This window comes from Leopardus geoffroyi, chromosome E1 (assembly GCF_018350155.1).
Source record: "Leopardus geoffroyi isolate Oge1 chromosome E1, O.geoffroyi_Oge1_pat1.0, whole genome shotgun sequence".
Classification (NCBI taxonomy): domain Eukaryota; kingdom Metazoa; phylum Chordata; class Mammalia; order Carnivora; family Felidae; genus Leopardus; species Leopardus geoffroyi.
This window is the reverse complement of record NC_059330.1, coordinates 43,220,870-43,247,364: the sequence shown is the minus strand read 5'-3', so window position 1 is coordinate 43,247,364 and position 26,495 is coordinate 43,220,870. Positions and strand designations below refer to the sequence as shown.

At 51.9% G+C, this 26,495-nt stretch overlaps 3 protein-coding genes across 21 annotated transcripts; all 3 read right to left on the bottom strand.

The window, feature by feature from the left end:
• Positions 1–594: 594 nt before the first annotated feature.
• Positions 595–6,272, bottom strand: HEXIM2 (HEXIM P-TEFb complex subunit 2). Its single transcript, XM_045487243.1, is given in 3 exon segments — positions 595–1,615; positions 4,258–4,371; positions 6,105–6,272. Coding segments are annotated over 3 exon segments (1,077 nt in total). The 3' UTR covers positions 595–820.
• A 6,741-nt stretch (positions 6,273–13,013) lies between these two features.
• HEXIM1 (HEXIM P-TEFb complex subunit 1) lies at positions 13,014–15,217 on the bottom strand. Its single transcript, XM_045489227.1, has one exon. It carries the CDS (start codon positions 14,487–14,489, stop codon positions 13,410–13,412), a length of 1,080 nt encoding a protein of 359 aa, XP_045345183.1. The 5' UTR covers positions 14,490–15,217; the 3' UTR covers positions 13,014–13,409.
• A 1,951-nt stretch (positions 15,218–17,168) lies between these two features.
• Positions 17,169–25,369, bottom strand: ACBD4 (acyl-CoA binding domain containing 4). 19 transcript variants are annotated; one of them, XM_045489248.1, is made up of 10 exons: positions 25,238–25,369; positions 24,719–25,115; positions 24,333–24,453; positions 24,177–24,261; positions 23,796–23,916; positions 23,458–23,547; positions 23,073–23,182; positions 22,906–22,984; positions 22,183–22,313; positions 17,169–17,189 (listed from the first exon to the last, which is right to left on the bottom strand). In XM_045489248.1, exons 2-10 carry the CDS (start codon positions 24,804–24,806, stop codon positions 17,184–17,186), a joined length of 831 nt encoding a protein of 276 aa, XP_045345204.1. In that variant the 5' UTR covers positions 24,807–25,115; positions 25,238–25,369; the 3' UTR covers positions 17,169–17,183. The 19 variants fall into 19 exon arrangements, with proteins under 19 accessions (XP_045345204.1, XP_045345198.1, XP_045345202.1 ...); XM_045489242.1 differs by lacking the exon at positions 17,169–17,189 and adding an exon at positions 19,055–21,795; XM_045489246.1 differs by lacking the exon at positions 17,169–17,189 and adding an exon at positions 19,055–21,633.
• Between the last annotated feature and the right edge of the window lie 1,126 nt (positions 25,370–26,495).

The following is a 26,495-nucleotide window of genomic DNA, read 5'->3' as shown; positions in this document are numbered from 1 at the left end:
TTGGGCTTTTTTTTTTTTTTTCCCCCAGGAGAAAACTTCCCTTGAGGGATACTTGTAAGTGCCCTTCCAGGAGGTCTGGGGGCAAAGGTGATGACTAACCTCCTGCCCAACCACTGGCTTCGAGATGTGGAGGTGGGTAGCGGGCTGTCAAGGTAAAGGAGACACAAGCCATCCAGACCCTCATCTAACCCAGCCCTCCGAACTCTGGGGAGGACAGGGAGGATACAGGGAGCCTGGGAAGAAACCCTGAAGGAGCCCCTCCAAAAGTCCCAGCCCTCCCTCCTCCAGAGGACACCCCAAGCTCCTCACGGCAATCGGGCATCTTAAGTTCTGGCTGAACCGGTGGTTCCTGAGCCCCCCTCCCAGCCCTGCATCCTCCTCTATAAAACCTTCAGAGGAGTCTGATTCTTCCTGGACACAGAGAGCAGCATTCAGACATCCTGGAGGCCCTGGTAGTTCCCCAATACAGAGGGCGGCTGGCCTCCCAGGCTTGGGGCAAGGTGGGTCTAGGACCCCAGTCCCAAACCTCTCTGGGACAAATGTGCTTTGATTCTCAGAGCAGCCCTAGTGAAATCAATCCTAGCCACTCCCATCTGACCTCACAAAAATTATTTAATCTCTTTGAGAAAAATACGAAGACATCAAAGAACACATTATGGAAACGACAAGGTGGGAAGGCTGAACCGATTCTAGCTGTTCTCAGCGGACACAGGGGTACTGGGAGTGGTTTCCAACTGCCACCTGCCTCCCTGAGACCCAGCGGCCTGAGTGTATATGAAATGGGACCTTCTCCCTGGGTCAGCCTGGGTGAGGAGCCCCCCTAGGTGCCCGACTCCCCGCCGGGGCAGCTGCCCTTCCGGTTCCACATCTCGTTCTCCTGCCGGAGCCGCAGGTTCTCTGTCCGGAGCCTCTCGACTTCAGCAGCCAGCTCCTCCACCTGGCGGCAGGGCTGCGGGCCGGTGCACCCCCGCAGCTGTTGCAGCCTCCTGGTCTCCTCCTCGGCCTGCGACAGCCGCCTCTCCAGATCCAGGTAGTCTCGAACCAGCTCCTGCTTGCTGCGGTCCTGCAGGCGCTCGGTGTGGTAGCGCTCATAGGCCTCCGAGAAATCCCTCTGCTGGAACTCACCGTGAGCCGGGCCTCGCCCGTCGCCTTCCCCTGCCTCGCTCTCCCCGCTGGAGCCTGGCTGGGAGGCCCCATGGGGCACTTCCAGGTTGGGCTCCTCAGGGTCTCGGTCATTCATCAGAAATTGGGTGGTGTTGTAGGGCGCCACGGGCTGGCCTTTGGCGAACATCTCCTCGCGGACCCGGGAGGCCCTCTGGCTCTGCCTCTCATCCCGCTGTTGCTTCTCGGCCCAGCTCAGCTCCAGGTAGGGCCGCCAGTGCCTTTTGCGCTTTGAAGGCCTCCTGCGGTGCTTCTTCCGGCCCAGCACAGCCTCCACTGAGCTGCCCCCTGGGCTCTGGGTCCGGGAAGCCCTACTGTTCCAGCCCAGGCCACCGCCAGCCCCAGTAGGATCTTCCTCCTCCGAGTGGCTCTCTATCCGGGGTGTCAGGGGCAGGGAACTACCAGGGTCATGAGGCTCAGGGGGTGTCTGGGGGCTCCCAGGAGCACCAGGGGTCTAGACAGAGGACAAGGAAGAATAAATCACAGACAGCCTGTCCCCGGTGGTGGAACCCTTCCATAACCACTGGGCCTGAAGCCAACCTTCCCATAGCTGACTTGGGGTCACTCTCCAGCCTCTCACCCGCTGCAACTATTTGTTGGTTTGTGGGTTTTTACGTGTCTACTGTCTGCCCCCCCCACCCAGCCCTCCCCGAGCAAACTCATGAAAACAGCAGGAATTTTGCCCATATATTTCACTCTGTAATTTCAGTGCCTCCAACAGTACCTGTTCTGTGCCTCACAGAGCACAGTATTCACTAAATACTGTTTGAATGAAGTAGGAGAAAGAGAATAGAGGTCGGGGACTGGCTCCTGATGCATTTGCTTGATCAGTCATCTTCCTAGGAAGCTTGTCTTTCAGACAGAGTTGGCTTCGTGGGGAAGCAACCTGTGCAGTCTCTCAGAGCCTCTCACCCCCACTCTGTTCAGAAAGGCCCCACGCTTTGCTTAAAGCTCTGCTGTCCTTGTCTTGAACTTAACAATTTTTTTTAATAAAGAACCCTTTGCACTGGGCCCTACAAATTATGTAGTCGATCTTGCTTCCAGGTATTTGCATAGCTGACTCTTTAGGGCTTAGTACCCTCTTCAGAGGGGCTCACCCTGACCACCCTATCTAAAGATCTGCCCCCTCATCTTCCCTTCCCATTGTCATGGGACCCAGTTAACATTCCATGTCGCATCTACCACATTACCATTTACCATCTGTCTTCTTCCTATAAGAATGTGTCTTGTCTGTCCAGTTCACCACTGTGTCCCCGTGCATGGCCCACGGTAAGTGCTCAATAAACATATGTTAAATAACATAAAGCCCATAAGAGAGGGGGGGTCCAAAAAACATAGGGACATGAGGCTCTCCTTCCTGTTGATCTAGGGCAAAGAAGACGGAGTGTATTTATTCCAGGCAGAAGTTGCTATCACTCTTTGACATGAGCGGCAGGAAAGAGGCCCTCACTAGGGAGAGGAAGGGTGAACCTCCAGTGTGCAGCCGACAGAATCCTAGAACTTATCTAAGAGGTGGAAAGGATTCTGTCAAGAGCGTGTGTACACAGCATGTGTTTATCTCTGTTGTGGTAAGGGTGGGAGTACTCAGGGTGGGGGATGGGGAATGAATTGCTCTATGTTTGTGGTTTGGGGAATTCTAATAATAACTGCTGCCATTAGCGTGTTGCTCTATAACGTACACCACGGCTCAGAGACACCTGACATAGGTCCCTACAAGCATAGCGTGTGCATCGGGGGATGTACGCAGCCCTGTGAGAGCTGGAGGTGCGCTGTGAGTGCTTTAGAGGCCCTGGAGTTCTCTTCTTCATCTGGGATGGAGTGTGTTACAGCGTCTACGCAGTACGTGTGTGTGTTGTTTGTCGTGCTGTATTGTTACTTCACCTGCAGGGAGATCGTAGATCAAGAACAGGCCTTATCTCCACCAGTGTCTTGAGCCACCTGAGACAGAGTTTCTGCCCCACCCCAGAAGAAGCAAGGCCCAGGCAAGGTGGTTTGCTTGTGTGTGCACAATCGTTCACCTGCCCCCAGCCCTCAGTACGTGTCCCCCCTGATGATCCTTCCCCTCACCCAAACCATCCCTGCCCCTCAGCCCCACGTGCTGCCTCCCTCCTGAAGGCTTGTCCCTTTACCACCATTCCCACTACTGCAGATAAGCTATGTGATCTGGGTGAGTCATATGCCCTCTCTGAACTTCTAACGCTGACCTACCATGAACTCCAAATTAAACAACTCCAGAAAACGCTGGAAGTGGCTAGCTAGGGTGGGTCAGAGGAGCTGAGTTCCTTCCTCACCTACAGGGACTCAAAAACTCAGGAGAATAGGCAAGGTGGGGGCAGCAAGAGAGAGTATGGGCAGAGCGGGTTTGGATTCCTGTTGCCAGATCAGAAGGTGATGTTTTCTGAGAGTCTGACACAATCTGTGTCTCCCTCTCTCCCGGATGATGTGTTCACCCCAACCCCCATCCTAAATTATGAACCAACTGCTCAAACTGTTTTCCCTGTGTCAGGCTTCGTTCTCAGCCTTGACAGGTTGCAAGGCAGAGTTCTGTTGTCAGAAGTCCCTAAATTTAATCTTGGGGTGCCTGGGTGGCTTAGTCGGTTAAGCGTCCGACTCTTGATTTCGGCTCAGGTCATGATCTCACAGTTCGTGGGATTGAGCCCTGCGACAGTCTGTGTTAACAGCACGGAGCCTGCTTGGTATTCTCTCTCCCCCTCTCCCCTCCCCTCCCTCCCTCTCTGCCCCTCCCCTGCTTGTGCGCAAGCACATGCTCGCTCACTCGCATGCACGCGCTCTCTCTCTCAAAAAACAAAAACAAAACAAACTTTAAACCTGGACCTTTTGTTTGCTAGCTGCGTGATTCTAGAAAAGGTATTTCAGCTCTGAGAACCTTAGCTTCTTTGAAATGGAAGTAGTAATCCTACCTTGAAGGGCTCCTAGGATTTGATGAGATAGCACAGATTTGGCATCTGGCATATTGCCCACCGCACAGTAGGGGCTCATTTAAAAATACTGGTTTTCCAAATCTGCCAACACATCTGAGACACGCTGGCGGGATCCATGGTAGGGCACTCAGGTGATTGGGAAGGTGGGGCTTACCTTGGCCTCCTCCAGGGCTGCGGGTGATTCTGTATTACAGTTGGTCTGGTTCGTAGTAGCCACCTTCTTCTGTTCCAAATCTTTCAGCAGATGCCTTTAACTAATGACACCTGCCTTAAATAACAGAAAAACCAAGTCTTAAAGGAGAATTTTCAGGAAGACTGGCTACCCAGGAATTTTTCCCCAAGGCAGCGGCAGCCATTTTGTAGCACCAGACCTGCACACTGTCGTTATCAAATGAAGGCCCTGAAGGCTGCCTCCACACCCTGGTTTTCACACCTCCAGCCAGCAAGAGGGCCAAATGGGGAATAAGGGACCATCTTCCCAGTCCTGTTCCTCAGACCCCAGGCCAGGGTTTACATCCTATACTGTTCTTCTAGAAGTCACTGAGGCCCAGGCTGGCAGTTAGGAAGCTCGCCCTGAGCTTCTCCCCCCGCCCCAAAACAACCAAAAGGGGGAAGGACGCTGTCCTGGGAGGCAAGGTACAGCAATGACCTGGAGAGGGGGACAGTCGAGCGGGTCAGTGGCTGTAACAAGAAAATACGTAGCAGGCTTTACAAGGGGGTCCTTTCCTGTGTCCAGAGGTCCCAGTCTTGACAGCGGACCCCCTCCCCCTGCCTGCCCCCAGGCTGGACTCCAAAACCCAACCCTGAGAAACACAGCTGTGGCCTGGGCCGAGCCTGGGGCTGAAGCCTTATCATCTCCTGGACCTGGCCTGCCTCCCGCCTCCTTCCTCTCAGGACGGGAAACAGAGGAAAGGGGAAGAAGTCTTCACACTACATGCAGCTGGAAGGGAAGCCCAACTGGAATAAGGATGGATTCCTTGGAAAGGGGGAAGTGGTCCGAGAAAGGAGATTTTGCAAAGGCAGAACTGACCTATTTGCTGTCAAGGATTATGCACACGACTATATCTGTGTGTCTTTCTGTGCGACCGACCTCCTGTTTGTGCAGTTCCCAATGCCTCAGCCCTACCTCTTGCTGCAATTGCAGCAGCTCTGGTCAAGCCGCTCAGGCACTAAGGTTGGGGAAGTTGGGGCGGGGGGGGGGGGGGGGGGGGGGGAGCCTGGCAGCGCGGTGCCTATTGGGGATTGTAGTTTTTCCAGCTTTGGAAAACGGATCAAGGTCCTGTCACGTCTACAGTCAGACCGAGAACTCCAAAACCCATATACCCTTGCGCGAGCGGCCTCCCGCGCTCACCGATGCCTTCTTTGATTGGTCAAGTCGTCTGCCAATATTTCCACTTTCGTCGACGATTAGCTGTGCGGAAGCACAACGGGACCCGCCTTCCGAGCTCAATTAAAGAGTTCATTGATGGCGTTAATCTTTACGGGGCAGAAAATAGATCCGGCTGAGAGGGGCGGGGCTGTGGGTGCGGAGGGATCCTCGGCCCTAGAGGAAGGCGACGAGAAGGATCGGTGGCCGCCGCCGCCATTTTGGGCTGGGAGGAGGCAGCGGAGGGACTCGCTGCGCAGTGAGAGCACCCCGTGGGGGGTGGTCCGGGCGCGGGGAGAGGCAGGGCCGAGTGGGCTGCCTGAAGTGGTGGCGCCGGGAGACGGCGGGGAGTGGGACCGGGGACCGGGGGGGTGAAGGTTGGAGTCTCCCCGGCCGGGCCCGGTCCTCAAACCGTCCCGGCAGCCCCGCAGCCTCGCCTCTCACAGAGGGCGGGGTTCTTGGGCAATTACCGCGTGTTCCCCGAGACCCCAGTTGGGGAGAGACCGGGTGAAACAAACGACTCCGCTCTGCTCTTCCCACGGGGAACGCAGATCCAGAGGCCGAGTTCTGCCAACTTACTCCACCCCCATGCGGCCTGGGTATGGTGGCGGGGCCCAGCGTTGCGGGACCCCCACTTCGAGGGGCGAGGTGGGGGCGTCGCCAGATTCCAAAGACTGGCGCCCCCGGGGAGGGCGGAGGTCCCAGCTCTGGCCGTGCGTCCTCCTGGCGTGGCTGGCAGCTGGAGGCCCCGAGGGCGCAGAGCCCGGGTGCACCCACCATCTTCCCCCATACACCAAGGCCATCTCGCGGCCCGGCTTCGAGAAGGAAACAGTCTCTTCTTACAGTAGCAACCACCAATTCCTCCTGGAACTAGGTAGATAGAGGCACGTGGAAGGCTTTGCGAGCCCAATGCTTGGAAATCTCTGAGCGCTCTTGCCCTCAAGATTTCTAGCCAGCCCCGATTGTCGGAATGACCTGACCCTGCACGTCCCCAGCCAGTTTGGGAAACTCTAAAAATGTGCTGTTCACTTCTCTTGAAAGTTTACACCGAAAAAAGGTTGGGTTTTGCCCTTTACGGGGTTGGGACACACACAAAAAAACTGAGTGGCCACGGCTCTGGGAATAAAAGTGGAGTGGCCCATTTCGGATGCTTCAGGAACATCTGTTTGCGTTTTGAAATCCGAGCCATGAGTTTTAACCAAAACTTTTGGAGAAATGGCTGCCCTCCTAGAGGAAAGAACGAACTAATTCCAACATAATCTTTATAAGACTACAAATTCTTTCCAGTTTAAAGAACTTTTCTTCCACAAACTGAACAAAATGGGGAGTATTTTGCCACTGACGCATTGTTACTAGGGAACCTCTATTTTGAATTTCCAAGGACACTAATTGAAAATCACCTCTGTGAATCCCAGATGCTACCCAGATAGAAAGTGCAGTTTTGAGCAACTTCATATATGTAGCGTTTGAGGGGTGGGGGGGGAGACCTGCTTTGAAAAAAATAAATACTCAACCTTACATTGACAGTTATAGCAGCTTCTTAGGATTGAAGTTTGATGTGAAATTCTTTTCTTGAATTACAGATTAAACCATCTTGTTTCCTCCTGCTCGAGATCCAAGTTCAGAGAGCTTTACATACAGCTCAGGGATATCTTAATAATTTTGTTGCTAAAATACCAGTTAGAAATTATGTGTAGCATGAGAGTGACTGGGTAGTGAACTTTACCTTTGAGGGTATCTTGTAATGAATCTCATTGCCAATTACACATGGTCACATCGTTCCTAAGCCTTTGGCTTGAAAAGCAAGAACCTTGAAAGGTTTTTGATAACTGAAGCCCTCCCCCTCCTCCTATTAATCATCTTTTAAGTTGTAAATGACAGTTCCATAACTTTATATTCTCCCCCTGCTCCCCAGATGTTCTCAGAGAAAGTCTTACAACTGGATGGTGACAAGGTGATCACCATTGACTTAATTTCTTAATCCAAAATTTGAACCACTAAATGAAGTATCCTTGATTCATACTGTAGGTTGACTTGGCTTATGTCATGTTAATTTTACACTGTTCTTCAGATCAAGAGAAGATGGGTTAGGAAGAGCTGACATTAACTTGGTAGGAGTTAAGTTAAATAGTCATAGGAGCTGAATGGGGCTTTACAGATTATCTTTGTAGTTCTTCTGTCAAGAATTTAATGGAGGATCCCAGACTCTTGTGATTCATCCTCCATGGTGAAGTAATAGGGTTAAACCTTTGGATGCTACTAGGTAGACAGTACTGGGCCAGGTGCAGAAATGTGTTACTCATTTAGAAAGATGAAAGGTTATCATCTTTAAGGTTGACCCGGAAGCTTTTCCATTCCTTGATAAGAAAAATTGGGAATAAACCCAGTTTAATAATGCTCCTTTGGTTATCTTCTGAGCAAAACACAGGACTGGAAGTTAGGAACTCCAAGTTCTATTTCTGTGTGTGCTACCACTGACTTGATTGGCTTGGCCGGAGGCCAAATCCTGAAGATGAGGCCAAACTGGTCATTTTGTTGCTGAGTCCACTGTTCATCTAATGTTCAACCAGACCTTCAACTTCCTTCTCAGCTCTCCCCTTTCAGATGAGTTGTTTTGGGGTTTATGACAAAGGCTACAAACCCTATATGCTTCAGTTTCCTGATTTGAAAATAGTATCTGTGCTGCCTCCCTCATAAATACCTTGAGTAACTACTCTTCAGTAGCTATGTAAACATTTACTTACTAAAACTTCATTATTTGGGAATCTAGAACTTCTGCTTCAGAGGTTATCTGGGGTATTTGGGAGGCCTGCCTTAAAGAAATGTGGCCCTGGTTGCCCTTGGCGGCACAAAGGGTGGCCATCCTACTAGGCTGAATGAGGGTCAGTTTCTCAGGGTACCAAGCAGTTGTTACTAGGAAGACCTGGATATTTTACCCTGATGGCCAGCTCCTGGGGCCTGGTGGCTCTGTGTGAGCAGGATCCATGGATGAGTAGGATTGACTCTTGGAGCAGGTCCCCTTTGGCATGAAGCTGCTTGCTTCTGAGTGATTGGATTTCCACAATCATAATTTTTTATTGTGTTTCACTCTCATCCTCCTTCTCTTTGAATTTTCTCTTTTTAAATTGCTCAAATGTTTGTTGTTTTGTTAAGTACACTTTTAGAAATAACTAGAGAGGTAACCTCTTAGACATCCTTTCCATCCTCTAGTTTGGTCTCCTGCCTTTGCCTAACACTTGTACTGGAGTTATCCAGGTATGCGAACTTCTGTGTTGAATCAGGCTTCAGACTTCAAATTAACCTCCTTTTCTGACCCTCTGGAGGCTAGCACAAGTTCTGCTGAGAGCTCACAAGAGCAGCGATGCTGTCATTTTTTCAGATGCTTCTGCTTGGGGCACTCAAGTTCCCACATTTTCCTTCAGGAATATCCTTTTTGCTCACTGCAAACCCAGGGCTTTTTAACACTTCACACGAAGTCTGTGGATGTGTCAAATAGAATATGAAGGATGAGAGTTCAGTTTCCTTCCGAATTTTTGCTCTTCTTGAAAAAACTTTTAGGGGCGCCTGGGTGGCTCAGTCGGTTGAGCGACCGACTTCGGCTCAGGTCATGATCTCACGGTTTGTGAGTTCAAGCCTCGCGTCGGGCTCTGTGCTGCCAGCTCAGAGCCTGGAGCCTGCTTCTGATTCTGTGTCTCCCTCTCTCTCTGACCCTCCCCCACTCATGCTCTGTCTCTCTCTGCCTCAGAAATAAATAAACATTAAAAAAAAATTTTTTTTAAAAGAAAAAACTTTTAAACCAAATATAACTGCTCTTGGTGCTACGTTGAGAGAGAGCACTTTTTCAAAAAACAACAGTTGCCGACAGCAGCTCATTCATTTGAAAGAATTTTGTTGGTGTGCAAAGGTTTATTAATAAACTACTAGGATTATTCTCTGCCCTTGACCTTGTTAACATCATTTGTCATAATTGAACCACCTCTGAGTAAAACCCAAGAAAAAGTTTATTCAGGAGGAATTGTGAGGGCTCAATTATTGATCTGTTTAAACTCAGCCTTTGTTTTTTTCAACAAGAAGTGGAATGAGGTTGTAAACTTTCCAGTATTCAAAGACCATTGGCTCAAATGGAACCTTTGCCACCTAGACTGTATATTCTGTCCCATTTGCAAAGTATGACGATTACCTTTTGGTCAGCCCACCCGACTGTTCAGGGCCTGAATTTGACATCTTCTTTCTTTTAAAAATTATTTTTCATTTCTAGCATCAACCATTTATACTTTGTGTGAGCAAGAATAGTAAAGTGGTATTTTATTCCAATGTTATCAAATTTGAAAAAATAATTTCAAAAAACAAACCTCACAAACTCAAGTGTACTTAATACAAGTACTATCTCAGCTCTAGCTAACTTTGCTATCACAATGTTGTGAATATTTGTTGCCAGCTGTTCTGGGTATAAGTGGCCAGGGAGAATTCTGTGGTGCATTACCTAATGTTTGACTAAATATAGCCAGCTCTTGATTTTCTGAAGGTAAACTATTTGCTTGTGGTTGTGGGATTTTTTGTTGTTGTTTTTTGGTTTTTGGTTTTTTTAATTTCTACGGATTCCCTCTTTGGTTTTTTTTTCCCCTCTAACTTTTGAAGTGATTAGGGTCATATTTATTTACATTTTCCCAAAGGATTTTAATTTTACTCTAAATGAAGTGAAAATTAAAATACTGATCAAATGGGCAACTGCTGTGGTCTTAAAAAGAAACAAGGGGCTGGCTCAGTGGAGCATGTGACTCTTGATCTCGGGGTTGTGGGTTCGAGCCCCACACTGGGCATAGAGATTACTGAAAAAAAAAAAGGAAAGAAAGAAATAAAAGAAATAATATCAATGGTAGCTTACTTTAGTATAACATGTTTTCATCCTTTAATCCTGATAGCAGTTTTGTAAAGTAGGCACAGGCCCATTTTGCTGATGAAGAATGAGACTCAGAGTTTAAGAGAGTTTCGTCCATACTACCAGTATATGTTAAAGATATGACTAGGACCCTGGTTTTTTGACTCCTTTTAAGCTGGTCTAATTTTTATGTTTTCTTTCTTTAGAGATACCTGGTATATTTTTCTGAATTAAACCAATCTGAACCTCCCTGGTTTTCTCTCCCCAAAAAAATGATATCTAAAGGGCCCTGTCTCCTGAAGGCCACTTTGTATTATAGGCTAACCCCCCAAAAGTTTTCCTTAGAGGAGGATTAAGTTTTCCAGCCAGCTCTCTCAAAGTTGGGGAAGCACTTTGTCCTGGCTGGATACCCAGGCCCCCTATGAGAAGGGGAACAAACTGAAATTGCCAGTGTGTAAGCCTGGTCTTTTAAGCAGCTCAGTTAAAATGTTTGGAAGAGAGGACTTTAGTGAAAGACTAGAGATCCTCAAATGACTTGAGGACCATTTGTCAGCACAGCCCCCTTTTATAATAAGTAATTCAGAGTCTTTTCTCTATCCTGAGAGCAGTATGCTAGTCAAGTGTTTCAGTGTAGAAAGTGTTGATAAAAAACTGAAATTTCCCGCAAACCTCATCACTCTAAGAACATAATGTAATACATTTTATAAAGTGCCTTGGAAGCAAAATTTGGAAAGTGGCATATCTCCAGGTAAATGAAAGTAATTTGTGAGTTACTTAAAACTGTATTTTTAAAGACTGGACTTAATTTGTCTCCTAAGAGTAAAACATAGTTGTTGTTGTTTTTCTGATGGTAAATGTATTTACAGAGTCTTTCCAAGACAAATAGTAGGGGAAACAAGATCATTAAACTTAAATCCATTCATCTTCATAACAAGTTCTACAATCGGAGGTTATCACTGCTGCATCCTACAGTGCAGTCAAAATGAGGCTTCTCTGCACTATAAAGCCAGAGGGCAGTGTTGCTGCCTTTCCACCAAGCAGCCAGCCAGGTTTCTGGGACTACTGCATGACGTCATAGCAGAAGGAAAATTAAAAACACGAAGAAAACTATTTCAAAATAGACATTTAATGTAATTTTAGGCCAAAGGAAAAACTGATCATACATTGTCTTCAGTGGACCATCCGCCAGAATAGGGCCAGCTTAGTCCAGCTTTGAAGGCCCTGAGTCAGTTCTTGACCAGCATTAATTTCCCTTGATTGACTGATTTGTGAATGCTCATGCATCATAAGGTGCGTTTCACTCTTAGAAGTTCCTACCACCTCCACCATTCCATTTAGCTACAAAAGCAAGCTTTCCAGTGGGAGTTTGGCGGGGGAGGGTCCCCTTTTCCCTGTAGAGGTTCTTAACCTTCAAGAAGTTTAACAATCTCCTGATTCTCTTGACTGTCTCCCCAGAATAATGTACATATGACACAAGTCTACATAGAAACTCATGGGGTTCATGTATCCCAAGACCCCCTATGGTTTCTAAGGCCCCACGTTAAGGAACCCCTGTGCTAATGATTTGAGCAATGCATCTGCTGTAGGAAAACACTGACACAGCCAGGTGGAGATGGGCTGGATTAACCATGATGACAGGAAGGAACAATCGTAATTTCTTTTTTGTTGTTTTTAAGGAGCTGGAAGTTTACTGAATACACTGCAAGGGAATGGTGGCCAGGATAGCAAAAGAGAGATTGCCAACAATCAACATTTCTTACTATTTTGATTTGGGGGCAGAAATTAATTCTGAGGGCCTCCTTGCATTTTCAAGAACAGAACTACTCCAGAACCTAAGCAGCTATTAGGAGATTGAGGATAGCGACTGCAAAAGGAATGTGCAGGGTTCCCACTCGGCCCATAAGGACTTAATTTAGCTCCCCAACCAGAAGCTTTACATTTCATTTGCAGTGAGGGGGCATTTCTAATTTTGGCTTGACCCTCATGAAAAGGTGGACAGCTCCTGTTCCTTTTTTTAGTATAGGGAGCACCTAAGTATTAGATAATTAGGGTAAGTCCTTGGAATGCCCCAAACAGCCATTTCCTCTATAAATCCAATATTCCCTACCTCTAAACATCTTAACAAAGAGCTGCCACACAAGTTTATTCAACCATTGCTTGCACTAAAAAAGCAAGGGGTTTACCAAGAGCCTCTTTCAGACATGCAGGAGCTTCTTCAAGCCGTATTGGGGAGGTGAAGGGATTACTAAAAACCTATTTGTAGGAATGAAATGAGACTGTCCTTTGTCTAACCTAACAAACTACCAAATTAGGTTGGCTGTTGAGAAGCAGAATTAAATTCTAAGCTTCTGACTGTAGCCACTTTCTGCTCCCCAAGCACCCACCACTGGATTATTTCTCCAGCATCAAAAAATTAAAACCAAGGCACTAAGCAAGCACACTTAAGTATTGAAGGTAATTAAATCTTTATATTTTGCCTGAACTGTATTTTGTAGCACACTAAAACCCATTCAAGGGAAAAATCAGCAAATTGAAAACTGTCCCATTAAAGATTTTTTTCTGCAAACTGACTAATGATTTCTTTACCCCCCCCCCCCCACACACACAATGCACTTAAAATAAGCCAGCACTATTTGAATTAGCTCTAGAAATCACACTGAAACTGTTACATTTACAAATATTAAATTTATTATAACTAGAATGAATTTAATGGTTCTCAGATTTGGCCACCTTATAGCTCCGTTTAAGGAGGGGATTTTTAACAGAAAAAATGCATCATAACTTGGTCAAGTTACTTACACATTAAAAAAAAAAAAAAAAAAACCTAACTAAAAAGGAAAACAAGAAAAGCAACCCTTCAGTTTCACATAATTAAAGAACAGGAAAAAAGCACGCAAGCTACATCATAGCTAAATTTACCAAACCAACCAAAGCCGGGGGGATTTTCTCTTCTGATTATGTGTCATAAAAAGGTCCGCTGTCGTATATACACATGTGTATAATGTTACATTCCATCACTGTAAAAAGTCCCCTTTGCCCCCTCCCCCCCAAAAGTTTCAGTCTAGTCTCCAAACTTGGACAGAGGCGCTCGCTCCTGCTGCCGGTGCAGTTCGTTCTCCGACAGCAGCTGGAGGTTCTCGGCGCGCAGCCGGTCCAGCTCCAGCTCCAGCTCCCGCACACGCGCGTCGTCGCCTCCCAGCCGCTTGCTTTCCAGCCGCAGCCGGTTATTCTCGTCCTCCATGCGCGAGAGGCACTTCTCCAGCTCCAGGTACTCCTTGATGAGCTCCTGCTTGCTCATGTTCTGCAGACTCTCCGCGTGGTACCGCTCGTACGTCTCCGAGAAGTCCCGCTGCAGAAACTCGCTGCCATCTCCTCCCATCCCGTCGCTTCCCCCATCCTCCTCGCCCGCTTCTTCCATGAAGTCCTCATCGCTGGTGTCGTCGGATTTGGCAGCGGCCCGCTTGGGATAGAGACCGGTTTTGAGATCCGGCTCCTCCTGGTCGTGATCATCCATGAGAAACTGCGTGGTGTTATAGGGTGCGACAGGCTGGCCCTTGGCGAACATCTCAGCTCGAATCCTTGAGGCTCGCAGGCTCTGTTTCTCGTCGAACTTTTTCTTCTCCTCCCAGGTCAGCTTGTAGTACGGTTTCCAATGCCGCTTCTTCTTGGAGGGGCGTCTCCTATGTTTTTTCTTGCCCAGTTGCCTCTGCTGCTGTCCCCACGCCTCCTCGCCCCCTGCAGCAGGAGCCCCCAACTTGTTGGCCTCGGAGTCGTGACATGGCTGTGCGAGCGGCTCGGCCTCGGGCCTCGGTTCTCCCCCGGCTGCCGGCAGGGGGGCTCCGCCAGCGGACAAATCATCCCTATTCTGGCCCTTCTCGCTTGCTTCCGGGCAGTTAGCTTCTGGACGGACCGGGGTCTGCAGGGGAGGCGACTGGGGCTCCAAGCTCCCTTCCCCCTCCTGCCCCGGACGGCCACCCGACTGGGGGGACGCTCTCGATTGCCACCTACTGTCCTCCTCGGGCACCCGCTCCTCCGCGCCTGGGGGGCGATCGGGGTTCCGCTCTTCAAGAACAGCAACAGCACCTGTACAGTTGCTAGTTTGAGGCTGGTGCTGGTATTCTGACAAGAGTGGCTCGGCCATGGCTAATAGAGTCCTCTTCTCGAAGTTTGAAAAATTTTGGCTGTAAGTCCTTAAGGAAAAAAGAGGCTTTTCTTTTCTTTTAAAAAACGTCCAGCAGAGTCCTCTTCGGTCTGTAATTCCTGCAGTGACGCCTTTAGCCAGTCCTTCTGTCAACAAACTCCAATTGCAACTTGGGAGAGCTCAAGTCAATAAAGGGTTAAGTGCCCACAACGCGGCCAGCTAAGCGGGTCCGGGGGGGTGCAGCAGCAGTAACAGTACGTAATGTGCAAAGGGGGTGGACCTCAAACCTCCCCGCAGAGCGCCCCCACGATCGAGGAGTTGGTGGCCAAGGAGATGAGGTTAAGTCCAATGGGTTAAACCCAGCCCCGAAGGGGTTAAAACTACCCGATGACGCTGCCTCCGAGGGGCCGAATCCACAAAGGGTTAAATCCCCTGCCGCAGAGCCCACAAGGGGTTAAAGTCCCAGAGCCACCTCCTCCCACTTCCACGGGTGTCGCTCCAACCCGAGCTCCCAGTTCCCTAGGCCCGGCCGGAGCCTCAGCCGAGGACAGACAAACTCATCTCCCCTTTGGCTCGATGCTCGGTTCAGCTCAGATCTCCACCGCCTCCTCCTCTTTTCCTCCCTCCCTCCTCCCCCTTCCGACAGCAACTCTTCCGCCTCCTCCCCCGACTCCCCCTCCCAACCTGCCTCTCCACCTGCCAACTTCCAACTGCTGCCTCCCAGCCCTCTGCGCCCCTTTTATATAGAAGCCTGGCCGCCCCTCCCATGCGCATGCGTAACGGAGTCCCCCTCTCAGGAAGCTGGGAGTCGTAGTTCTCATCCTTCAGGCCCGCCGTCCTCGCGCGCCGTGCGACGTAGCCAATCCCAGAACGCGTAGGGGGCGATTTCCAGGCCGCCTCCTTCTATCGCACATCCCTCGCTAGAGAAACGTGAGTGACCATTGGTCAGGAGTCACGAGTCTCGCCAAAGAAGGAAAGCCAATCACAGAGCAGATGGGGCGGGCTTTGGACTATACCATTCTGCTTCAGGAATACGAGAAGATTCGATAGCCTCTGAGGGCCTACACAGAATATTTTTATGAAAAGGTGAGTTTTAGAGGCTATTATCATATTCTGTCCTCAGCGGAAGGGTTCTGAAGGTCATAAACATTTGTTAGTTAAAGCAAAAATGGTATATTCCTAAAAAGTAGTCCCTAAAGTGTAAAAGAGGATTAAATTCTATAAAGAGAGATATTGGCCTACAACTAATAACTCTTGATTCTTAAGATTACAGGAATGGCTTCAAGGTGCGTGTGGTTAGTGCCTGGGACTGACATTTGCGGAAGGATACTGTGAACACATTGTAAAAAAAAACGAAAAGCGTATGAAGAAGTAAACAAATGAAGAATAAAAAGTGCCGTCTTAAAGGGACAGTGTGACTGCATTAGTGCAGCAACCTCGGACTAGGCCTCGGAGGATGAGAAGGCAGGTTCGAGTCCCGGGTGACTTCCACCCTGGGACTGGTTTTGGGACGCTCGGCGAAAGTGGCCGAGTCCCAGTCCAGGTCTGGTCTTTCGGGGCCCCCGCCGTCCAGGACCAATGCAAAATGGTGGGCCGTGACCGAGCCTCTCTTCTGGGCGGGGATCCGGGAAGCGCGGGGAGTGCATCCAAGGCTCCGGGGAGATCTTCCCGGGGCGGGAAGGCCTAGCCCCGGGCCTCAGCCTTGGCTTCTGTCAAACAAAAATGGCCTCCTGGGGCCGACTTGATCTCTTCACTTCCGAGCCGACCGGGAACATTTCCTGAGGCCTGACAAGGCAGTCGGGCCAGTTGGTGGACCTCGATTTCGGGGGAGGGATAGAGCTCAAAATTAATCCTGAGTTTAAATAATCAACCCTGGCTACCCGAGAGAGAAGGGGTACCATCCACAGAGGCCCTTCCTCATCAGTGGGCGCTGGACAGCACTGGGAGGAAACAGAGCCGGAGTCTTCCCCAAGGAGGAGATCTTGCCCGGAAATGGGGACCGGGGATTCTGGCCCAGGACTGGGGTAGATTCATGGGGGAGGGAGGGTGACACAGTCTCGAGAAAATTCTCCAGATTCCAGGCTCCGGCCCAGAGGACAGGGCCCTGGAGTACCCCAAACTCGCCGCTCTAATCGTTTAGGCCTAAAATGTCAGCGTAATCACAGCATCTCCCTCTTGACACACACCCAGTGACCTATTCTTATTATTTCTTCCTTAATAGCAGTGTCTTACGTTCGACATACAACATTGTTTTTGCACACAGAACCACTTGACCCCACCACAGACCAATGAGTTAGGGTAGGGATGATTGTCTCCGTTTTAGAGGTAAGAAGTCTCTAGGACTCAGAGAAATGAAGTGACTTGTCCAAGGTTACATGACAACTAAGGGGCACTTCTTGCTAGAACGAAGGTCTCTGTGACCCCCATTTTCCATTTCCATTTCCAACAGCTTCAGTTTAAGGCCCTCATTTCTTCATTTAGCAAACACTTGTTAGGAGAAACTATGATGAATGAAATGTCATCTCTGCTGCTCATGGACAGTGTAGAGAAACCATTAAACCACAGTGAGCCAAAATGGCAAGTGAAGAAAATCCTGGTAGGATCTTTTGAGCCAAGCTGCTCAGGAGTTGGGAATTATGGACAGGATGCGTGGGGGAGGTGTCTTCTTGGCTTTCTCTGAACGATGAAGCGTTTTCAGGCCTAGTAGCATGAAGAAGAACCTTTTATAAAGAGCAAGCATCGCGACCGAAGAAAGGACTTGTCTGGGAACTCCGTGGTTCCGTGGGGAGGTGGTGATGGGTATGCCCCAAGGGACAGGCAAGCAAGACTGCCTCTGGGCACAACCAAATGTTTTGAAATTGCCCACACGAGCCCCTGAGCTTCCAAGAATTCAGGTGCATCTGAAAAGCCTGGCCTTCTTTGTGCTCCTTAATCAGTCCTGCAGGGCTCCCGGTAAGCAAGAGCTGCCCCCGACACTGAGAGCTCCCTGAGAAAAGGGGTTTTGCAGAGAACTTGAATGGGAGTCGGAGACCTTTGTATTGTTAAAATTTCAGACTCCAGAGGACTCCTGGGTACTCTCATTCTGGGGGATTGAAAGGTATAGCTGAGCCCAGCCAGCCTCAGTTTACTGGGCAGGGCTCATTTGTCATATGTGGGGAGGGGTGGGCAGATGGATAGGTTGTGGGATTCTAGAATTCTGTCAAACAAGAGGCCAGGCACCTTGATGTTAACAGGGTTTTAACCCATCGCCAGCCACTTTACATGTCTTGGTCATTTAAACTCTAGGACTGCCTTATGATGAAGAGATCTTCATCCTTATTTTACAAAGAAGGCAGCCCAGGTTCAGAGCAGTTAAGAATCTTGCCCAAGTCACACAGCTAGTTGTGTGCCCATGCCTGCATCCCCAGCACCACTTTTGCTCCTTCTCCCGCTACCCTGCTGTTGTCCATCCTTCACACAAGGGTTTATTCAACCTCTGCTTGCGAAACTGGACTGGACCGCGGAGCAGCAGGGCCCATGTGTCTGTTTTGAGGGACACGTCCCCACCTTGGAAGAAAGACTGCCAGTCAAAGAGTGACTGAGGCTACCAGTGGGTCGAATGATACCCAACCTTGGGCAGTGGTCAAGGCCAGGGGCTGATAGAGGGAACCTAGGAATTTAAGGGTTTCCAAGGAGACTTCAGAACTACCTCTTCCTCACCCAGGGTAGGAAGGTCCTGGGGCCTAGGCGGTGGCAACTGTGGCCCTCTGCAGATGGGGACCCTGGCCAGTGGTCTGTCAGGGGCCAACACTAGGAGGCGCTCGGGGTGGCGGATTCGCCACCGAATACAGGCCACTGCTAGAGCCAGGGCGGCCCCACGGGGTGGGGGCGGGGGCAACAGGGCTGTCGGAGACCAGAAGGAGGCCAAGGCCGCCCGGCGATGAGAAAAATAAGTTCGGGGCCCGAGCAGCGGGCGTCACCCGGAGCTCTGTGCCCACGCGGGCGCTCTGCCCACCCCGACGGGGGCTCCCAACGAGCGGCCCCGCCCCCACTCCTCAGGGTGGGGCGGGGACTAGGCTCCCGCTGGGTCTTGGCCTTCCAGAAAGTTCCCTGGGAAAGCCCGAGCGCGGAGGTCACGGGCGGGGACACCGCGAACGAGCAGCTAAGGAGGGGGAAGCGGGCGGTGGGCACTTCCGGGGCCGGGGACCCGAAGCCCCTTCCCTGCGGCCCGCGCACAGGGCAGCGAGCAGCCGCCCTTCGGTCCCGGCGCCGGCTTCCGCTCCTCCCACCACCCCCCAGCTCGCCAGACGCCCCCCTCCGACGGGGCGGGGCGGGGTGGGAAGGTCGCGACATGGCCCCACCCCCCGGCCGTGGCGGCGGTAGGCCCGGCTCCCCTCCCTCGGCCGCCCCGCCCCCTTCGGGCCCAGGGCCCCAGTGCTCCCCTCTCCTGCCCCGGGGGGAGGGAAAGCCGCCGGCCTCTCGGGACCGTCCTCGGGGGTACTGGGGGTGGGGCAGGGAAGACTTGTGCCTTGCGCGCCCGGACCCGGCTTCCCGCCTCACTCCGTGGGGACCCAGAAGGCAGAAGATCAAGGTCTTATTTTATTTAGTGAAACATTTGTGAGTCTTCCGTGAAGACGTCCTGAGTGTGTATGTGCAGGGGGAGGGAGACCAGCAAAACGGAGCTCACTCCCCTGCCCCCAACTCGGCCGGGCCTCCTGGCCTTCCTCCCGCAGCCTCTCAGCCAATCATTCTTCCAGGCCCCGGCCCAAGTCTCAACTTGCCCAAGAGCTGGGCCTCCACCGGGAGAGACTGGGGTGGGAGAAGAGTCAGGTGACCCAGAGGGTGGGGAGGGCGGAGGCTGAGACCCGGCAGCCCCGCCCCCGAGTCACGGCCAACTCAGAACCCGGGACGTGCACCACTACTGCACCCTCACCAGGGAGCCTGGGTGTTTGGGCGGGAGAGGAGAAGGTGTCCATGTGAAGCCGCTGGGAAGGATGGGCTCTTAAATGGCCCCCCGATAAGGGAGCGGTGCAGAGGCAAACACTGAATGGTGGGAACACAGAGTTAATGCTGTTCTCCTAAACCCTAGGAAGGCTCAGGGCACAGCAGGACAGGGGGCTCATTAGCCACCTCAGTTGGCTACAGAGACCCCTCCACTGAGAGTCACCTCTTCTGGGTCCGAAACTGTCGGAAGAGCCACTGGACGATGAAGGGCCACAGGAGGAAGAAGAGCAGCGTGGGACCCGAGAGCCTGAGGGGCCATGGCCGGGCACCGGGCGGGGTCCTCTGCTGCCGAGAGGGAGGGAGTCAGGGGCCGGCCCAGGCTTCGGGCACAGACCGGGCAATTCCTTAGGAACCTGCTTCCCGAGCTAAGCGGGAGTTGCGTCTCCCTAAGATCGCAAGAACTGAGATAGGGAAGGCCCTACCCCTGAATCTGCACCACTAGAAAGGAAAGGCTCCTGGGGTTCCCAGTGTGTCCCTGACAGCTGACCTCCAGTGCCCTCCCCGCATCCTCCTCTGAGGGCAATCCCAGGTGCCAAGGGGCCTGTAGGGGCTGCCCGGTGGAGAGAATGGCTTCTAGGCTGTTTCTACTGGGCCACAAAGCAGTGGCCCCGTTGGTGTGGCCTGAACACCGAATATTATAAAGGATGTGCCATATATTTCAAATGGTGCTCAGAGTTTAGCTTCTAAATCTCATTCTCTGCTAAAAGGAGCCAGGGCTCCTTGGAGAAGTGGCGAATTCCAGGTTCCGAGCAGGGAAGGCAGAGGTGAATGTGGGACATTTTGTACCAGAAAACAAGGAAACTTAAAGATTAATGAGGTCATGTTATAAGAACATAGGACCCCGCTTGAAAGGGTCTCCATTGACCAAAATTGTTCCAGTCTAAGCATCACAAAGAATAATTTCAGTTGATTGAGAGACTGAATCTTTAAAATCCATTAGTCCATAATGATACTCAAAGAGAAAGTTGGAAATTTGTCACTGTTGAGGTGGCTGTTCAATCAACTCCTTACTTTAAGATAGGTAATTAAAGAGAATGAATTAAGCACTCATTCTGCCTTTCCATAAGGCGCTGTACTTCAGGGAAATCCTAGATGAAACTCTACAGTAAAGTGTCACCCTAATAAATGTTAAAGGAATAAGAGAATTTAAAAGTCAACGTTTCTTTTTTCCAAATAAATTATCGATCGAGGCAGGGCTTATCCATAAATGGTCAAAAATCACGTGGCAAATGGGGTCAGGGGAGCAGGACATGCCCTGGCTGGCAAGAGGAAAACACGACTTAACAGTAGTGAGATCGGACCGGCACTCCTCCTTCATCCACGCCAGTGGTCCGTGCTAGAATCATTAGCTGTGGGACATCCAGATATGTGTCCCCTGATGTGCAGAGCATCACATGTGACATGATCTGGTCATGTAAATGAGCCAGGAGGATGTAATCAGAGAGACCTGAAGGGAACCTTCTCCTGGACCACTGGCCCAGTCTCAGTAAGTCAGTAGCAAGGAGAAAGCACCGGTCTAGATTAAAGGAGTCTTAAAGGACGGAGAAGCCACATGCAGCACATGTGCCTGGACTGGACAGACAGAGCAGCTGGAAAAGGCAATTTTGGGACAGCTGGGGAGATTTCGATTTGGATTGGGGATGTGACGATATGAAGTGTGTGCTAAAATGTCCTCTCGGGCTAGGTAGTGGAATGTTCTTATTTTTAGAGATGGAAAACCAGCTATTTCAGGGTGGAAATCACAATCTTCAGCATATAAAATGAGTTAGAAATAAAATAAATAAATAAAGCCTTGCGGGGGTGGGCGTTGAAAGATGGGTCTGAGGAAATTCCTGCCACCCTGGCTGACATCCACTGTGTCAAGGGGATTTAGGGTCACCCAGGTGATCCCCCACGTCCAGCAATTTAGCCGTTTCCTGCCCCCACCACCCCAGGCTTCTCAAGAACAGACCTACTCCGTCAATGGGGAGTCCCAGCTTTGGAGGGAGACAGACCTGAGGCTGCTCTCAGCTCCGTCACTGGATGTGAATAATAATAATAGTAATTGGAGAAGTGCGGTGGACATTGCCTCATCTAAGCCTCACAGCAGCTCTGTGAGGTTCCTCTGGGCTGTGTACCCTCAGGTGAATTACCCAGCCTCTCAGACACTTGGTTTCCTCTTCTGGAAAAGGGAAATGAAAAGCAAAACTAGTTCCTAGGGCTGTGCGGATTAAATGAGATAATGAAGTACGCGTTTGTTTGGCACTCAGTTGGGGCTCAGAGACTGGTGGCAGCGACTGATGCTGCAGGAGCTCAGGAGCAGAGGTGTGAGGGCCAAGCAGATCTAGGAGTAGAGGGGAGGGAGGGAGGGGCACGAGGGCTGAGTCACTTGGGAGCAAACCCTAAATCTGGCAACAGGGCCCCTCCAGCCCCAGTGCAAAGAGCAGGCACGTCCTGGCCTTCCAAACTGTTGGAATTAGTGCTCATGTTCAGTTTCTATTCCGGCAAGAGCAGGAAAGGAGGGCCTCCCCCATTCTCCCTTCCAGGGTGGAAGCACTTCAGTCCCCCTGACTGCCCTGCCTGCAACGAGAACCACACCACTCTGAAGAAGGCAGAGGTGTGGGCAGGTGGGGAGTTAGGACGAAAGACAGAAGTGGCTCCACGAGGAGCCCAGAACAGAGAGCCTTGGAGTTCTGCCTCTATCTTCCCCTGGGCCCTGGGAGCGGCTCACCTGCTCCACGACGCTGGGCAGGCTCTCCAGGTTCTGCAGTCTACCCTGGACATCCCGCATGCTCTCCTGCAGCGCCCGAACTGTCCCCACCAGCCACGTGTCCAATTCCTGGGGCCCCAGCGGGCTGCCCTCTGCAGAGCACAGACACACAGGGAAGGGGACTCAGGAGGCAACTCAGCTAGGGACAGGGTGGTGACAGGCTGGGGCAGGTCTGGGCAAAAGTAATAGTAGATAGAGGGCGATCCCTTGTACCAACTGTGATTTCTATAAAATCCATCCATGTGGCTGAGTAATGGGCTGCCAGGGGTTTGAATCCCAGCACCGCCACTCAGCTGTGTGACTTTGGCCAAGTCAGAAGCTTCTCTGAGCCTCATTTTTGTCTCCTGAAAGTTAGGGGGAAATGTCATTGCCTTCACAGGGCTGCTTACTCAGAGGAATAAAGGAGATCATATTTATGAAAGTGCCCTTAAGGGACACGGCACGTACGGAAATCCTAGAAGGGGGTTGGACCGAAATCATTGTCCTTTGACAGTCCCTAATGGGAGGCCTACAAAGATGGGGCCGGGCAGGGACTTTGCCCATCCAGGCTGGTGTCTGGCTGTCTGGCAAGTGCCCGGTGCTGGACTTTCACCTCTGCCCCAAGAGGGCAGTCAGGGGAAAGCCTGGGGGCACCAGAATCACAGGGAATGGCGGAAGCGGGTGAAGCGTCAGACGAGGGCTCACCTTTCTCTGCGGGGAGCGGGGAGCTGTTTCTGGTGTCAGGCTCTCCTCCAGGGGCTCCCTTCTGCTCTGTCCAGACCTGCTGAGAGGAGTCACAAGATCCAAAGGTGGGAGTAGGGCAGCCAGGGCACGGTGGGGTGGGGAAGGCAGGGAATGAGGGGTAGTCTCACCAGCTCAGGTTCCAGCTGCTCCAGGGAATCACAGAAAACCTCGGAGTCCAGGTCCCTAGGTGGCTGGGACTCTGGGGAGGGGATAGGTGACACTGGTGACAAGACGGGGGCTATGGAAAAAGGCGAGGGGGTGTTCAAGGAGTAAAGGCACCTGCTCTGGGAACACGAGAGATACTGTCATGGGAGGCATAGATGGGTCCCAGAAGTGAGGTCCTGGAACCAGAGTCCCAGAACCTGCCCCCTGGCCTTTGCAAGCACAGGAGGTCTCAGTGTCTGTGGGCATGAATGAGGTGTGCCATCCAGCCTTCTCCCCTTACCCACCCCACTGGAAGCTCCCCACCCACCCTCTGGCTTTGGCTGTCTGTCCCTCCCCCCAGGCACTGACCTGGATTTGGGAGTGCTGGTTCCCTGGGGGGGCAGGGAAGCTCTGGGGCAGCCCTGGCATCTCCATTCAGTGCCTGCTCTTTCCAACCTGCTGAGACACGGCACCCAGAGGTGGGGCTGGGAAGAGGCTGGAGCTTCCCAGTGAGATCAGCCCCTGCTCCTCATGAGCCATGGGCTCTGCCTGAGACCCACTCCATCAGGGGCACTGGTTGGAGTGTCTACAGGAACATCACCTGGAGCCCTCTACCCCCAAATCCCCCTCCACCTGAGCAGCCCCCTCCGCCTGGACCTAAGAAAGTTCACTCAGCACTTGTGGAGCTCCCAACCTGGGGGCCTGACCTGTGACCCTTCTCAGGAAGGTTTCCGGGGGCCTCGGCATATCAGGGATCACCTGGTACAGGGGCTCGAAGTAAGCAAACATGTCCTCTGCCACCTCGCCCAGGGGCACCGTGTCGATCACCTGTGGGGCAGGGTGTCTGTTGGAGAGGGGCCTGCCCCTCCTACCACTGTCCTCCTATCCCACTTGAACTGGGTCCCCTCCATCCTGTGCCCAGTCAGGGACCAGAGACAAGCAGGGTTAGAGAGATGGCATGTAGGTAGTAATTCCCACAGGGGTGTCAATGTGCAGGAAACCTAATGGGGGTCAGCCCTGGAAGGGTAGAAGATAGGCCACCTAGCTGGGACCTTGGGGACAGAAAGAAGCCTGCAGCCTCTCCCTACCTTCTGTGCCACCAGCTTCATCTCAGTGATGTAGGCAGACATGGCCTCCTCCCTGCTCATCTTGCCCAGGCTGTTCCAGGCATCCCTGGGGGGCAGAGTGCTGTGAGAGGCTAGTTGACAGCTGAGGCTTGTTTGCCCGGTGGGTAGGGGGCTCACCACTTATATCGTCCTATTGGGTCCCAGAACCCAGGCCGGGGGACGAGGCAGGGCCCCATGGTAGCTTGCTTGTAGTAGCTATAGAATCTCAGCATCTCTTCATAGGAGGGGCGGTAAGAGCCTGGGCAGGGGGTGGGGAAGTGGAAGGCAGAGCATCACCCCCAGCTCCAAGAGAGTGGAAATGGGGGGAGAACCACCCACCCTTGGAATGGACAGAGATGGTGAGGGGTCCCACTCAGCTGGACTGGGACAGGAGGCAGAGGAGATCCCCAGGGCAGCCCAGGCAGGTACTTATCGGCAAAAACTGCAAGGATCAGAGCCTCCTGGGAAACCCCAGGCAAACCCCAATCTTCTTGACCCCCAAGTGCAGGTCCCAGCGCCCTCACCATTCTTAGGCAGGTTCTGAATGACACTGACTGCGGCCTGGAACTGTTTCTGGCAGTCCGGTTCTGGGTTTTCATTCTCGGTACCCATACCGCGCGCCTCTGAACCTTGGGGACCTACTTTTGAGCGACTCTACAAGAACAAGCTTCCGTATGAGCAGACCTCCACGGTCCACCCTGGCACACACCTCTGTAAGCCACTGGTCCACTTTCCAGAGGGGAAAACTAAGCTCTACACCCGAGTCAGGTGCCCCGGGAGGTCAGAAGCTGCAGCTGAGACTCCTTTTCCTACCCCAGGGCAGCACGGGTGGGGGCCAAGGCGGGCGGATAGGACCTCGGTGGGTGGGTGGAGGCAGGTGCCAAGAGCCGCTGTCCCTCTCTAGACGCACATTTCCAACTCCTAGACCGGAGAATGGGCAAGCCAAGAGGAGTCAGGGCGGGGCCAACACTCTCCCACCTTGGTCCTCCACTCCTTCTGCCCTGGAGTCCCCCACCCCAGCCACCCGGCCATCCGGCACTCACCCTGCAGCGCCTAATACGCGGACTAAGGTCCCGGTCTCGCCACTAGCCGGAGGCTTCCGACTGACCTCTGGGCCCAATCTGACCGGGATGTGGACGCAGGGGGGAAATTTAGGCCAATGAGAGGGCTCGTTTCAGCTTCTGCTTCTTTACCTCAACCACTCAGCATGGCCCTTTCAAGGTTATGTAAATAGTTTAGCTGTGGCTCTCCCAATCAGTAGAGGCGAATCCGCCGGCCGGCTCCCCAACCTTGGAGGACCAGAGGCGGGAGGCAGCGCCACCTGGTGGACGTAGTAAAATAGCGCGGAGTCCTCGCGCCCCCTGGTGGAAACCTGCGTCTGTCCTCCGAACCCAGGTCCTGCAAATCTGAACAACCCAATTCAGCTCCTTAGACCCGCCCTCCCCCCCCCGCCCCGCCAGGCGCTGGGGATAAAAAAAAAAAAAAAAAAAAGGAGTTATGTCCTGGAGGAAGAGCGGGTTCTGGAGGGGTTCTGGAGGAGGGACATTGGAGCAGAGTTTTGGAACACGTAATTGTAAACCAGGAGAAGAATGAGAAAGGTAGTTCCTGAAGGAAGGAATTGCAGGATCAAAAGTACAGAAAGAATATCCAGACAGGGGTGGGTATCCAAACCAGTATGCCAGATCTCTGGGTCGAGGATATCTGAGAATGGGCTAGAGCAAGTAGGTGGCAAATCTAGGTCCTGAGAAACTAAGCTTTCTCTTTGAGATGCCACGCTCTTGGCCGCCGCCGAGTGGCGGTGTGCGCCCGGCTCTCCGCACCCAATTTAGGGTAATTGCGGCAGACAACGCTAAAATGATTAGTCTCCTGCCATCCCACCCTTCGAGTACAAATATTCTGATGGTTTCACATATAGTAAGTGAACACATGAAACGGTCACCAGGACCCACACTCGACGCTCACCCACGGATTGATGTCACGGACATCTACACAGGGTGCGGCGGCCGTCCGGGGCAATCGAACGCCCACTGGGACGCTAATGCTTCCAAACCTCGAACCCAGAACCGGAGTTCTGCCGGGGATTCTAATGACTTAGTGCCACCCCATCTCCCCCAGACCAGTCAGCTTTGAGACCGAGGGGCTGGCACCTGATGCCGAGAGGGTTAATCCAATGACATCACAGCCAGAGCCTTCCTACCCCCAACCACCACCTCCCGCTCTTCCTACCCCCAACCCCTCCAGTTGGGGCTGCCCTACTGCTTGGCTCAGCTCTTGGGGTTCTCTCGGCTTTCCAGGCCGGTC